Consider the following 14,642-nt stretch of genomic DNA (forward strand, 5'->3'; position numbering starts at 1 on the left):
TAAACAAAACTTAAACAAAGTTAAAAAAAAAGGGAAAATGTAAAATACGTCTCCATAATAGCAGGCGGCGCTAAAATGAAAACCGGAAATGACGAATGCGTCACGTGGGTCTGGCTTCTCCAGCCGGCTATAATGGCGGCTCGTTCGGAAATACGATCTCATATTTTAAGAAAATAGTTCACTGAAACGTGTTTCTGAAAACATTTTAAACGAGAAATAGGCCATACAGTTGCTGAGTCTTCATTTCAGATGGACAAAGGTCAGTTTAAAAGATTTTCGTCAGACGGCCCCTCTGACGGACGACGGCATGGAACACACGAACAGACTCGAGTCACTGATCTCGCCAGACTGTCCGACGGCCAATTATCGGGTTGGTGTGTCAGGGCCTTAAGATGCCAGTCTAGCAGTTAGTGCATATAATGTTCAACTCCAACATATACTTGGTTTGGGATCTATACCAGTAAAATAATACAACAATATCAAAAGGAAACGGTTTTAAATATAAATGTAAGCACCCCCATCCCAGTTGACAGTCTCTGAAATTTAAATAGGAATCTCTTTCATTCCAACTGAATTTCAGTTGATTACAAACTGTAATGTGGTCACATAATGCTCAGCCTCCTCCTCATGAGCCCTGCGTCATTACTGGTTTCTGCAAACAGAGAGACAGACAGAAACACATGATCATTGGCTGTTCAACAATTAAATAATCAATCATGTCATGCTTTGATTGGGTTAATGGATTCACCGTTAGCCATGAAGTCATTCATAGGAACTGAGAAACAATCTTAAATCTAACAGAAACTACAGTTCTATAATGTCTGTGCTAACCTTTAGAAACATGTTGATAACTTATAAGATAAGATAAGTAAGATAGACTTTATTAATCCCACACTGGGAAAATTCCTTTGTTATGAATCATAGTGTGAGCTGTGAGGGTTGCGAATGATTACTGAAGAAAACAAACTAACAGGAAATGGACAACCAAAATCGCATGCAAACATATCTGCAGTCGGAGTCTGGGCACCAACTACAATGTTGCTGTTATAATCAACAATTCTAACGCGAGTTGTCTGACTGAAATAGTGATAATCAAAGGAAAATGAAAGCTCTCATTTACAGTGAACTAAAGCTGTGGCTTTGTCCTGGACTGCTGGAGACTGGACCACAGCTTGGCTCCAAGACAAAAACTCTTTTGTTGCATTTGGCCAATAAAAGTATTGTGAATTTTCTTTTCATTAAAGAACAATTCCGGCGCAAAATGAACCTAGGGGTTAATAACACATGTGTACCTAGTCGACTGTTCTCTGGGACATGTTTTCATGGTAATCGAATGTTTCTCTAGCTTGAAACAAGCTAATGCAAACCGCTGATTAGCTTAATGCTAGGCATTCGGGGCACTTTATAATCTATCTTTTTAATAAACTGTCTGTACACTTACAAAGTTCTCAATGCTTCGGTTTACATGTAGGGACCCTCATTATGCTACCGTGGAAGTGTGGTGCTATTTTGAGCCTTGTTAGTGGTATAAAATAGCGATTTATTTTTACTCTACCAGTGCCCCGAATGCCTAGCATTAAGCTAATCAGTAGTTTGCGCTAGCTTGTTTCAAGCTAGAGAAACATTCGATTACCATGAAAACATGTCCCAGAGAACGGTCGACTAGGTACACATGTGTTATTAACCCCTAGGTTCATTTTGGGCTGGAATTGTCCTTTAAATAGACCTGAGAAGTATATTGCATGGCTGTCTTTCAAATCTTTATCATTAACTCTGAGTGCTTTTAATAAACCTTGCCAGTCCAAACAGGGACACCCCTAGACAGATATGTGTGATACAAAGTGTGTTGTAAATCCACATAAGTAGAAAACACATTACAGTATTTAAGATCACAGTAAACCACCACGTACTTTTTACTCATAGTTTTTCTCTAACTCAACCTGTAATAGCTCTCAGTTCTTTTGGCAGGATCCATGCACTGCTTATTTTAATTCAGGCAAAACAAAAGACGTGTGTAAAAGTAGAAAAGAATAATTACTACTACTAGTACTCAGAAACAGATTTGTCCCTCATCTAGTGTAAAGAATTATACAAAATGAAACAACTTAATATTAGCCCGAATAACTGAAAAACATTGATCATACATTCTCAATAATGCAAGAATTTGTTAGTTTCATTGAAACAGAAGAAGCAAAAATAAAAGAAAATACAGTTATTTAAAATCACCACAAAGCCTGATTGGAAACCAACCACCATCCACCCGTAGAAGTCAAGCCCAGTGCAACCAGTAAATGAAGAGTTTGTTTCCAGCAATAGAACCATTTGGGAAAACAACAACTAAATTCTAAAAGAATGGTGGGACATTTTTCGGAAATACACTTATTTGCTTTCTAGCCAAGTGAAGAGAAGATCAATACCACTCCGTCTGTTAAATATAAGGCTACAGCTAGCAGCTAGTTAGCTTAGCTTAGCATCAAGACTGGAAACAGCTAGCCTGGCTTGGTCCAAAGGTAACAAAATCTGCTTACCAGCACCTCTAAAGCTCACTAGTTAACACGTTGTGACCAAAGTATTTTAGAAAATAGTAATGCAATGTCTGTGTGTGTGTGGTCTGACACCAGGAGCTGACACCAAGCTGTTTCCCGGTGTCTTCAGTCTTTATGATAAGCTAAGCATCCTGTCTCTAGCTCTCTACTCAATCAATCTTTGAATTTTTTTTGTCATGAAAAATCATGCATGGTACAATGTCAGTGTAACTTAATGCGCAGACATGACAGTGCTATCAATTTTCTAATCTACCTCTGAGAACATGAGTAAGTGTATTTCTCAAAATGTAAGACTATTGCATTAAGTTCAACATTCAATAACTTCAAGACAGACTATCCTATTTTTTTTTGTCAGTGTAGATGAGTTTTGTTCCCCAAATGGTAGCTATTATTGGAACTGAACTCTTAAGTGCACGCAGCAGCGTATAGCGGGGTCATACCGCACAGGTAGCCCTGGTCTCAGGCTTAGCCACTGGGTTCCTCTGGGTCAGGGAGCCCCTGTAGAAGGAGTTCCTCTCAAACCTGGCCACCTGGCCTGGAAACATACAGCAACTACATTGTACATCCATGTTCTACTGGCTCTCTTTTCAAACTAGGTACAGTTATAAAGTCTGACTGTGATTTGCTTTGTAAATTTGTTACTAACCTAAAATTGTAAAATGACAGATGAGGGAGACTAACAATAACGTTATTGGAAAAGCATTGCTGGGAAAGTGAATTAGAAGCATTCAGTCCTCTCTAACAACTATGTTCAGCGTCACACGTGTTACCGGAAGTGAAGTAATGTCTGATTTGAACCCAAATCATGATGTTTTTCTAAACTTAACTAAAATAACTTTGGTGCCTAAACCTAACCAAACTGCGACCATTTTACAACGTTAAAGGACAAATCCGGCGCAAAATGAACCTAGGGGTTAATAACACGTGTAGCAGTCGAACGACGAACGCCATGCTTGAGCTATGTTACTGGTTACTGGTTGTACGGCGTTCGTCGTTCGACTGGTCATGACTGTTTTCCCAAGATGGCACCCGCCTGTATATATGAATGGTACTGTCTTTATAAACTACCTTTTTAATAAACTGTCTGTACACTTACAAAGTTCTCAATGCTTCAGTTTATATGTAGGGACCCTCATTATGCTACCGTTGAAGTGTGGTGCTATTTTGAGCCTTGTTAGTGGTATAGAAACAGCGATTTCTTTTTACTTTACCCATGCCCCGACGACTAGCGTTACAAGCTAATTAGCTGTTTGCAATAAAATTGGTCACATTCGATTAGCATGAAAACATATCCCAGAGAAAGGTCGACTCGGTACACGTGTTATTACAGCCCAGTCTCATGGCAGTTCGTGAAATGGTCACATTATTGAATCTATTGATTCGTGAACAGGACACGAATATGTCGTTTTTTTTCGTGTAGTGATTACGAATTTTAATTTTATGTATTTAAATGGGAAGCATATTTCGTGATCACAGCAGGGAGTAGTATGAAAAGCAGAAAATCCGCGTAGGGTGGTTGGTCGGGGTGGTGGATGGCTCAAACAATACAGGACTTTCACCCCGGAGACCGGGGTTCGCGTCCGGCGTGTTGCAGTTCCTTTCCGCGTTATTCTCCTCCTAACCACAAACGTCTCGTTGTTGTCGGCGTGTCCGGCGTGTGACGGTTCCTTTCACTTTCTCATTCAAGTGAATGGGAAAGTGTGTCCAAACTTTTGACTGGTACCATATATCCTGATGTGGTTTGGAGAACTTGTTGCAACCACTACTGAGGCCGCGTTCAGACTGCCTGCGTCAGCCGTCAGATGGTCTGGCAAAAACGCAGCTCTTTCCATTCATTTTGTGAAATAAGCTGCCTTCAAGTGCGGTCGGAAACGTCAAAATCTATAAACGATATGACGGAAAACAGCAATTGTGAAATAAAAAGTCTACTTGTGCTTTGTTGGGGAGGAGGTGGGGGGGGTTTAAGAACACAACAGGACATCACCCAAATGGGCCATTTCATTGACTCTCCCCCCCGCCGCACCACTCTGCGGAAAATCGCCTGATCACTTTTTTTTTTTGTCTGAATGGGGACTGCCCCAGTAGAGTTTCTCAGTGGCAAACAAAACAGATGTTTTGAATACCCACTATTCTGCCTCACAACATTTATAGTACAACACACCTTTGTGAATCCTGCAGAGTTTAAGTATCCAACATACAGCTGGGAAAATTAAAGCTGTAGTACAATAGGACACAGTGTTTACCAGCTCACAAAATAGATCATCATGTTCTCTGAGTTTAACAAGGTTAAGATGTTTTGAGTCAGGCGGAAGGCCCTGGGGATCATGCTCAAGGGCAGCAGCGTCAGTACTTACTTGTGGGAAAGTTTTGGGAAAGTCTCCTTGCTTGGATCGGGATCGCAGACTAGAAGACAACAAAGCGGGAAACAAACAGAAAACAAAAGTAAGAATGGGAGAAATATATGGCCTATCAGTTATTTTGGCACCTTGGAGGGTAGAAACATTTATCAGAGACAGACGAGCTGAGGAGATAGAAATTACCTTATTGGTTAATTTGAATTTAAGAGGGCGGAGCCACATAACTTTGCGACCACCAAGTTAAGGCAACCAGTATAGTATTAAAGCTGCTCTGCTTTCAAAAACAACTCCAGTAACTGCATTGCATTTTATAAAATATGAAAAGTATTTTATACATGGAAACATTTTTAATAATGATTTTAAACAGCTCTGACTCTGATACTGGTTTCAAATAAAATAAATGTCTTTACCCTTCTTCTTTTATCCACTGGCATGCCGGCAGCGTTCAGGGCAGCAATCCTGTTCTCTATGTAAGAGACCTTTGGGATAAAAAGAGAGACTCTGCACACTTTTCTGTCTCTTCAAAACAAATCTAATATGCCAAATGAGCTAAACTCAGCTTCTGGTTTCTCTTTACCTCACTCTGGGCGTTCTGGACGTTGGCAGCTGCCTGAGCTACCTGGCCCTCCAGCTCAACCAGTAAGGCTGTGGAGCCTTTGAAGCTCGCCTTTGACCCCTCCTCTAGCGGGGGCCACTTTCTCTCCAGGCTCTCTGTTGACAGGCTTGTCTACAAGAGAAGTCATGGAAATAACAAAATTGTGACTTAGTTTTTCACTTTAAAAAAAAAACATTACTCCATGTTATGCCTTTATTAAATAATCAACAGTAGAGAGATGACAGGAAATCAGAGGAGAAAAAGAGGAGGAACGACAACAAATGGTAACCCCTCGGTCACCAGGGAACACTGAGAAAACTCTTGTTTGAACATAAAAGTATTCATTTTTAAGATATTTATTTAAAGCTATAGTGCATAGTTTCTGTGTCCCCCATGATAAATTCTAAGTAATAACAAAACTGTTGGCCCATCTACATGATACAAGCCTTCTGTGATCTAGCACCACCCCCACCCCTCCTCCTCCATGCAGTTGGCTAGTAGCCAAGGAGTACACGGAGGAAAACATGATGGACTCTTCAGAAGAGGTCATTATCTTCACTCAATGGTCGCCAGAAGACACCATTTAGTAAACATATAGCCATACTGAGAAATACAGAGAGAGTTGTGTGGAGCTGATAGTCTTAATTAGCTTTGAAGCAACTCATTTGGGAATGGCTTGAATTTAACGAACGTTTATTAAAGCAGCCATATTATGCTCATTGTCAGGTTCAGAATTGTATTTTAAGGTTGTACCAGAATAGGTTTACATGGTTTAATTTTCAAAAAACACCATATTGTTGTTGTACTGCACCGCTCTCTCTCACTGTTGCAGCTCCTCTTTTCAGCTGGTCTCTGTTTTAGCTACAGAGTGAGACCTCTTTTCTTCTTCTTCTTCTGTACTATCTTTGATTGCACTGCACATGCCCAGTAGCTCAGATGTAGATCATGCCAGCTAGCTAGCTCCATAGACAGTAAAAGAAAGGCTGTTTCTACAACTTCGGTCAGTTACAAGGCAGGATTAGCTGGGAGACTTCTAAATGAGGGTGCACATGTAAGTAGTTCTTTTGTAGATTACGGTGAACTTGTGTGTGTTGTAGCAGTGCTTTGCTATTGAGAACGAGGTAGCATGCTAGCGTTAGCATGCTAGCGTTAGCATGCTAGTGTTAGCATTAGCGTTAGCATGCTAACGCTACGAGCTAATGGTTGCGGTTAGCCTGCTCGTTTCGGCTTCACTCTAAACAGCATGGATGGATTTTTATCAAAGTTTGTATGTGTGTGGAAGCACCAGAGACACAACATAACACCCCAAATCCCAGAAAAAGTGATTTTTTCATAATATGGGCACTTTAATATAAAAAAGTTACGTACTAAAGCTTTAAGTCTAACATGTTTTTGAAGTGTAAATGACTGAACAGTCCCTACAACACCTTGAAAATGTTACAACAGTGGAACACTGACATGATAAACTGTTTTTAAGCAACTCAGGATTTTTGTAACCTTCATTAGCATGCAAAATTTTAACAATTTGCTTGTGCCCTATGTTAAAACTATTCACGGCCAATATATCAACTAATGTTAGATAATTAAATTGATTGGTATCAGGGTACATTTTAGTTGAAGAGTAACATGAAACATCAGCAATGAAACAAAACAACCAAAGGTGTGTATGAAGTAATTTCGAGTGCCGACAAGTGTGTTATTCAAGTGTGAAAGGTCCCGCTCAATACATGATATAAGTTATTGAATTTTGAAATGACCTGTTCACGCGAAAAAAGAATATTGGCCAATACATCATTATCTCATTTTTGCTTTAAATATATTATATAATTATATATATATATATAATTATATATATATATATATATATATATATATATATATTTTTTTTTTTTTTTAAATGTGTTTTGGGAAAATGTTTGTTTAGCATTGGTTCTTTGGAGTTGTCAGATCAGAAAATGCACTCCTGACTTGTTTTGGAAAGAGGTGACATATTATAATCTATTTTGTTAATTAGGTTGGAGGACTTGTTATTGAGCAATTGTTGGATGAAAAGTCCAAAGCAACCTTTTCCGAAAGGATGAATATTCCAAATACGCTGTATCATAATATAAACTATATCAACCCAGCAGCAGCAGCACAACTGGAATTAACACAATGCAAGTTTTAGTATTTTGTTTCTGAACAGCAAGAGTCACTCTTCCATAAACAGCATGTCCTGTAGTGTGTAGTTGTCAATCACATTTTACTATAGTTAATAAACAGAAGAAGCTATTTGGTTTGATAATAAGCAGAACAGAAGGGCTGTTGACCTTTGACCCCTTCAGTCATTCTGGAAATAAGACAGTCATGCTAGAAAAAAACCCCCAGCTTCACAAGTTTGGGCCTAATCAGGTTATAACTTCAGAGGAGTGTGTTCCTGCTTGTAAAAGCTAGTGTTATGTGATACTTTAAATCCTTAAGAAAGAGCCGTTTGAACAGGCCTATAGTAAAGCGATGTAAAAAACAACAACAGCTTTGTTACCTATAAGGGAAAGAAGTGCCAGTAAAAAACAGTTGAGGCCGTAGAGCCTCACAGCAACTACAAGGAGTTATTTTTCTAGTCAATTCTGTGTTTCAGAAAATCTGGGAGCGATGGTTGCAAAGGAACAATAAATGCTAAGGCCGAGTGACTTGATTTACGACTACAGTATGTCCTTGAAGTAGATTGCTGCAGAGGTGGTATGGAATTTCATGAGCCAGGCTGTTTGCTTAAAGTACGGAGTGTGCAACAACCAGATGTGCAGTACAGAATGTAATGTTTCTGATGAACTTTCTGGCATCAAATTCTTGTTTGTGGGAATCATTTGATTTTCTGCTCATTTAAACAATGGTGTTTCTCTTATAATTGTACAGGCCGGAGAACCCCCCAGAAGTTTTGTTAATGCCAAAAATATCGCCAGATATCCATTGTGTTTCCTCTATATTCATTCTACAATGGCGTAGCGCCATGAAGTGCAGCGACGCACTGCCGTGAGTCCATGAAAAAGAAGGATGGTCGAGTCTGTTATGTAAACAGCTAAAGTCCGTTATTTTATACAGTCTATGGTTGAAACGTTGTCGGTAGCCTAACGGTTACAAACAGACTTGGTAATGAACGACACGCCAACGACACTGCGCCAGACTGTTTAAGGAAATAATGCGACTAGTCTATATCGACAACGTTTAATTTCCGGGATTGTTCCGTTGCCGCCGGAAATTCTGCCAGATGTCTCTCATTTTCGGCCGAATGTCCGTTACTTTCCTCTTTCTTTGTGTTGACATTTTAAACTCCGGTGGATTTCTGAGGACTATGGTTAACTGCTCCTCAGATCTCTGCAGGGTAAATCCAGACAGCTAGCTAGACTATCTGTCCATTCTGAGTTTTCTGTTGCACGACTAAAACAACTTTTGGACGTACACGTTCCATTAAAACAAGTTCCTTCCCGAGACTATTTTGCAGAGGCACCGTTGCTCCGTCCGGCGATTAACGGCGCCTAAGATGATTGTGATTGGTTTAAAGAAATGCCAATAAACCAGAGCACGTTTTTCTCCCATCCCGGAATGCTGTGTGGACTAGCCAGACCCTCCTCTGCAGCGCTGTGGAGGAAGGTCTGGCTATGCGAGACTATAACGGGACTAACAGTAACCGTCCGCGCCGACCCATCTGCTAGGGTAAAGCAGTCAACCTATGGGGAAACACTGAATTCTGCCACAGATATGTGTACCTTCTGAGCGTCAGTCAGCTGAGGCTGCTCCTCCTCCAGTCTGCAGAGAAGGATGCTTGTTCTGGATGTGGGTCTGGTGGTAGGTATCCTGCTGGGCTTGGCATCCCCCTCTGGGCTCCTCCATGCTGGGCTCTCGTCCTCATCAGAGGTTAGGCCGTGGTCACTGATGTTGTCTGTCATCTCGTGCAGCTTCTGTCTCAGTTGCTGCTCCTCTAAGTCCACTTCCTCACACTGAGGAAGAGGAGAGGTGCCGTTTGGAGTCGGAGGAGCCTGGCTGCTCTGTGAGAACACAGTGGAGAATATCCTCTATTCAAACTTTATATTTTGTGTCTTTGCTTGGTTTAAAATGCACTGCTTGAGTGAAAGCAGTGGCACGGCGCCTCAGTGGTTTAGCACTACGAAAAACATTGTGATTACATTTTTATATATTATACTGTACTATAATACTAAGGCTTACTAGCTTCACCCTGCAATACAAGAACAATAAAGCTGCTATATTTAAGCTACGTGTCTTTTTTAAGGATCATCAGCTGGAGAGGATGCTAACTTTTTGCCTGTGGTGTGTAGTTTAGCCAGTCTATAAGCATGATATCATGTATGTAGCCATCATGTGCATATTTATAACACTTTTATTTCTTTTTAAAAACAAGTCAGCAGAAAACATGAAATGTCATCTGTAGACAGTTTAACCATTTTTAGAAAAACACACAAACACAAACCACAGAGTTATCGTTAATTACTGTACCTAGGTAGCGACAGCTGATAGAATATGCTAGCAACGGTTCACTTCAGCCTATGAAATCGATGGTCATTGGCTAAAACAAAAGAAGTCTGCTTTTTGTTGTTGTGTATTCGAAGGATCATTGTTCCAACAATTGCTACGATTTTCGAATTGGTAAATGTGCCACTTGTCATCGCTGTAAACTGCACGTGTGCAGTTTGAGAACAGATGTAGCAACAGCCACTGAATAGGGCGGTGTTTAGCGAACGGTCCACATCCTTTATGTGACCGACCGTGATAAACTGTTGACTTGTCCAGCTGCATTCTGCACAACGTGTATCACCCCCACCTCTCCACTGACATTCCTGGGATCTGAAACAGGAACTAGCATGTCTAGAAGACAAATAAATGGATCCGTAGATGGATGCATGTTGTGTGTGTGTGTGTGTGTGTGTGTGTGTGTGTGTGTGTGATGTGTGAGAACTCTCTGGTTACTATGGACATTAACACAGACGTGTTGCGTGCAGACTCTGCTCTGACAAAACCGGCGGAACATGTGCTATATGCAGATTGATTTAAGCTGTGCTTTGCCACAACAGAGAGGAAAAGCATGAGTCTATCTATTATTGCTCTCATTTGAAGCAGGAGAGCCACTAATTACCAGACGAGCTTACATTCGGTGTTGGTTTACGGTTTGCTGTTTTTATGGGTTGACTCATTCTCTGATGATAACTGGTGTGGATTTCAATTTCGACCCAATTACAAACAGACACTGAACCCAAATGAGACATGGCTGTTGATGAGTGGAGGATGACTATGAGCAACTGGGTGTCCTCTTCATTATCAGAATGCTTTAACAGTGAGCTGCAAAAAAAAACAACTCATAAATAAACTCACAGGTCACGCTTTTCTTTACCAGCAGACTAGAAGATCCTTTCTTCACATGCACTCACAAGTTTGAACTGTTTAAACTACATTGAGAGAGTTGCCACTTAAAGCTGCATTGATTTATATATTCTTTTGGCCACTTGGGAGCCGTAATAAGCCATAAACATAACACTGACATATTATTATTATATTATAATATTGACATGGGTTTGTCATTCGGAGCAATTCCTTTCACTTTACACATACTCGTTTGAGCCATTGTTGGAAAAACAAATACTGATTAGTGTAGCTTTAGGGCTGCCATCGTTTTATTTTGTTTTATCATTAGCAACAATGCCCTTAAAGTTACTCTGTTTTTTTCTCTTTGGCAGCACCCGTGGCGATAAGCAGGCGTGTTTATTAGATCCAAACAGTGTCACTTGTGTGGCACCAGTCAGTAGACATCGCTCTTTTCTTTCTTTGTTCGGCCAAAGTAACCGTTTACTCACACCGCTAGCAGAGACCAGAAAAAAACAGCATGCCTCTTCACACACAAGGGAGTTGAAGAGGTTATTGCGTTTACTCCGCTGACCGTCTCTGAACCAACCACTATACCAACCAAGGGCTTTTATCAGTGGACCATAGGCTCAATCACCATCGTGTTACCTCATTCAGCAATAGATAGTAACAGACATTTATTTCAATGAAAACCTTGAGATTATTACTTTGAAAAAGACCAGAACCAATAATGATCTAATCTTGCTTACGACTATACAAAAAAATATCACTGTTCACTCTTCCAAATGTGCAAGCAGCAGGAACAAGTACAAAGAAATACAAAGTACTGAGCAGACCGTCCCACTTCACATGGTTCCCTCGCACGTATCTACAACAGGTAAAGCTCCAGCCAAAGCCTCTGCACACCTATGGAAACGTGGCAGCCACTCAGGGGTCATTTCCGCATAGTCAGATAAGATAAGGCCAAATCCCAATATATCCATGTCAACCCTCACAGACTTTAATTAACATCAGCTGTGTGCACAACAGAACAGTGTGAATGCAGAAGGGTGCTGTCTGAGGAATGGGACAGGACTTTGTGACATCATATGTTGCTCAGGAACATGCATGTCTGTGGCCAGTAAGTGAAGTAAGTGCAAGGTTCATATTTCTTTTGTAGTTTAAGAAAACTGAATGTTTGATCACTCTATTGTTAGTATGTGTCTTTCTACTTTATGTCATTTGTAATGAGACCAGCTGGAAACAAAGGACTAACCACAATCCCTGTTGCCATGGTTATGTAAACATGCTCTTGCCAGCTTTTAAAAAAAATGTTTTTGGTTTAAACTTTCATTATCCTCATGTAATTCCCAAAGCCTCTTTCTGCAACAACTGGCATGAGGTTTGATAATGATGCTTGTGATAATTGTTGCAGTTTATCACGCTGTAAATATCACGCTGTCTGCAGCGTGATATTTAATGGATTTACCTCGTCGTATGTCGAGGTGACCTTCAGCTCTAAGTGGTTCAGGAGGGTCTCAATGGCTGACATGCGCCTGTTCAGGTCAGTGATCTGGGGGAAGACAGGAAGAGTCAGGGAGGCTACAGTCACATCATGAAGACAGGATAGAATGAAGAAAGAGACGAAGGCGAAGGCGAAGAGAAGATAGTAGGATTTCAGAGGCATAAAGAACATTTATGGTAGGCCGATTAAAGCTTTAGTGCGTAACTTTTTGATATTAATGAATGTCCGTTACATTTAAGCCATTCCCAAATGAGTTGCTACAAAGCAAATAAAGACTTTCAGCTCCACGCAACTCTCTCTGTATTTCTCAGTATGGCTGTTTTCAGAAGATTTTGGCGTCCGGATAATTGCCTCTTCTGAAGAGTCCATCATGTTTTTTTAATCCTTGGCTACTAGCAACTGTTGTTTAACTTTAAAAAAACGTTTTCATATTTGCTCCAACTGTCACTATATACTGACAGTACTACATGAATCAGATCATCTGTGAAACAAACATATTCTTCTGCCTTCTCCTAATGCTCCTAAGGCATAAACAATACATCCAATCAGAGCCGAGGAGTCTCTTGACGCAGTGTCAATAAGAGCTTGTGAACTGCAATCAAACTGTCAAACTAGCGCTGATCAAATAGACTCTGTTATTGCATTGCCTATTTCTCTCCTCAAATGTTTTCAGCAACATATTTTAGTGTACTGTTTGGCTGTAAAATGAGAAAAATTGCTCCGGACGGTGAACGGTGCTTGCTTTTGGCTCAACTTGGTCACAAGCATTTTCATTTTACAGCCAAACAGTACACTAAAACACATATCTGAAAACATTTGAGGAGAGAAATAGGCAATGCAATACCAGAATCTTGATTTGCATTTGTTCCGTGCTGCCAAGTTTGACAGTTTGATCGCAGAGACTCCTTGGCTCTGATTGGGTGTTTATCTTCGGGCATGGTGGAAACTTGAAAATGCCATTAGGAGCACAAGGAGTAGGCAGAGGAAAGTGATTTTTCACAGATTATCTGTCCCATGTGCTACTGTCAGGATAAAGTGACAGCGCAAATATGACAAAAAGTTATTTTTATAAAAGTTACCTACTGGACCTTTAAGGAACAAGTTACCACACATGTATTATTAGTTTCTTCAAAACAAGATAGTTCAGTACCGTTTATAGTTTAAATGATGCTGTTGAAATCACACTCTTAAGTAACAGCATGTCATATGGTATCCATTTCACTCAGGCTGAACAAATCAAACCACATCATCAGAGTCTGATGAATGAGCCAAATCACCTCATTCCCAAATGGGAATCCACTGTAATTGAGAGTCACAACAGTCCAGATAAAGAGAGAGTAAATCTGGACACAAATTGACTAAAAGCTATACTAGTGAAATAAAATAAAGGTTGCCTTCAATAATGGGTCAGTCTGTTCAAAATGCAATAATACTTCTCCCATGGGGTTTCTGGGTACAGGAAGAGTCCTTTTTGAATCAGGAAGTCAAGCAGACAGTCATCAGACAGAAGGCATCTTTGATGAAGTTGTGCGTCTCAGACTATGTTAAAATCCTGCCTCTCTAACCATTATTCCTAGGATTTCCCTGTTAAAGTTAGTGAAGCACTAAACCGGAAGTAGCTGAGCTGGCCGGTGGAGGTCTGTAGTGCGCCTGCTCTATGGGCTCAACGGTGGGGAGGTAGTGCAGATCATCAGGGTCATTTTAATACGCGGAAGTTGAACTTTTTTGGCTTCATGCGCCACTGAGCAACTCTCAAAAGAATGAATGGGGCTCCGCCTCCAACGCTGCATCCAGGTTTTATTATACATCCATGCCCTATACCTACAGTAACCTTAAACACCTATAACCTAATCACAACGATTCATTTGGTAGACTGTACTGGGGGCACCCTGTGTGGACAGCTCTATTGTAGAGGCATATCTGTTCCGAAAAAAAGGCCTCCTGTGTTGACACGGCATTGTACGTCAGTCTACTCCTCTAAGTCTTCAGTTGGATTGAGATCTGGATCTGGACATCAAACCATTCAGTGAGCCCTCGTGCCTTGTAGGGAAGCCTCCACATTTGTTATGTTCCTCTGCTCATTCAGGTGTTTCCTTTAATTTGTCTGTATATTAAACATGCTGTTAACACCGCTCTACACAATCTTTGCCCCACATGTGCCCCGTGCCTTTACAGAGCCTGCACTTCTTGACTCATCCCCCGTGTCTTGTTCCACAAGTGTAATCAAATTGAATACGTCACTTGACTTTCAGCCTCGCTCAGCGGCTCGAATGCTTTCCAAATCACAATCA

General features: G+C 40.6%; 1 protein-coding gene across 5 annotated transcripts in view; it reads right to left on the minus strand.

Moving 5' to 3' along the window:
• Window positions 1-479: 479 nt before the first annotated feature.
• Window positions 480-14,642, minus strand: part of mlphb (melanophilin b) — a 61,141-nt gene continuing 46,978 nt past the window's right edge. For 4 of the 5 annotated variants that reach the window (XM_036004042.1, XM_031289784.2, XM_031289783.2 and 1 more), the window contains 7 exons: window positions 12,316-12,399; window positions 9,242-9,520; window positions 5,481-5,630; window positions 5,314-5,382; window positions 4,901-4,949; window positions 2,987-3,081; window positions 480-652 (listed from right to left, as the gene is read on the minus strand). In XM_036004042.1, the coding sequence (XP_035859935.1) occupies window positions 626-652; window positions 2,987-3,081; window positions 4,901-4,949; window positions 5,314-5,382; window positions 5,481-5,630; window positions 9,242-9,520; window positions 12,316-12,399 (753 nt within the window). In that variant the 3' untranslated portion in view covers window positions 480-625. The remainder of the gene's footprint in view (window positions 653-2,986; window positions 3,082-4,900; window positions 4,950-5,313; window positions 5,383-5,480; window positions 5,631-9,241; window positions 9,521-12,315; window positions 12,400-14,642) is intronic. The other variant, XM_031289782.2, reaches the window with a different exon arrangement.

The sequence above is a fragment of the Sander lucioperca genome, chromosome 8, assembly GCF_008315115.2.
Source record: "Sander lucioperca isolate FBNREF2018 chromosome 8, SLUC_FBN_1.2, whole genome shotgun sequence".
Classification (NCBI taxonomy): Eukaryota; Metazoa; Chordata; class Actinopteri; order Perciformes; family Percidae; genus Sander; species Sander lucioperca.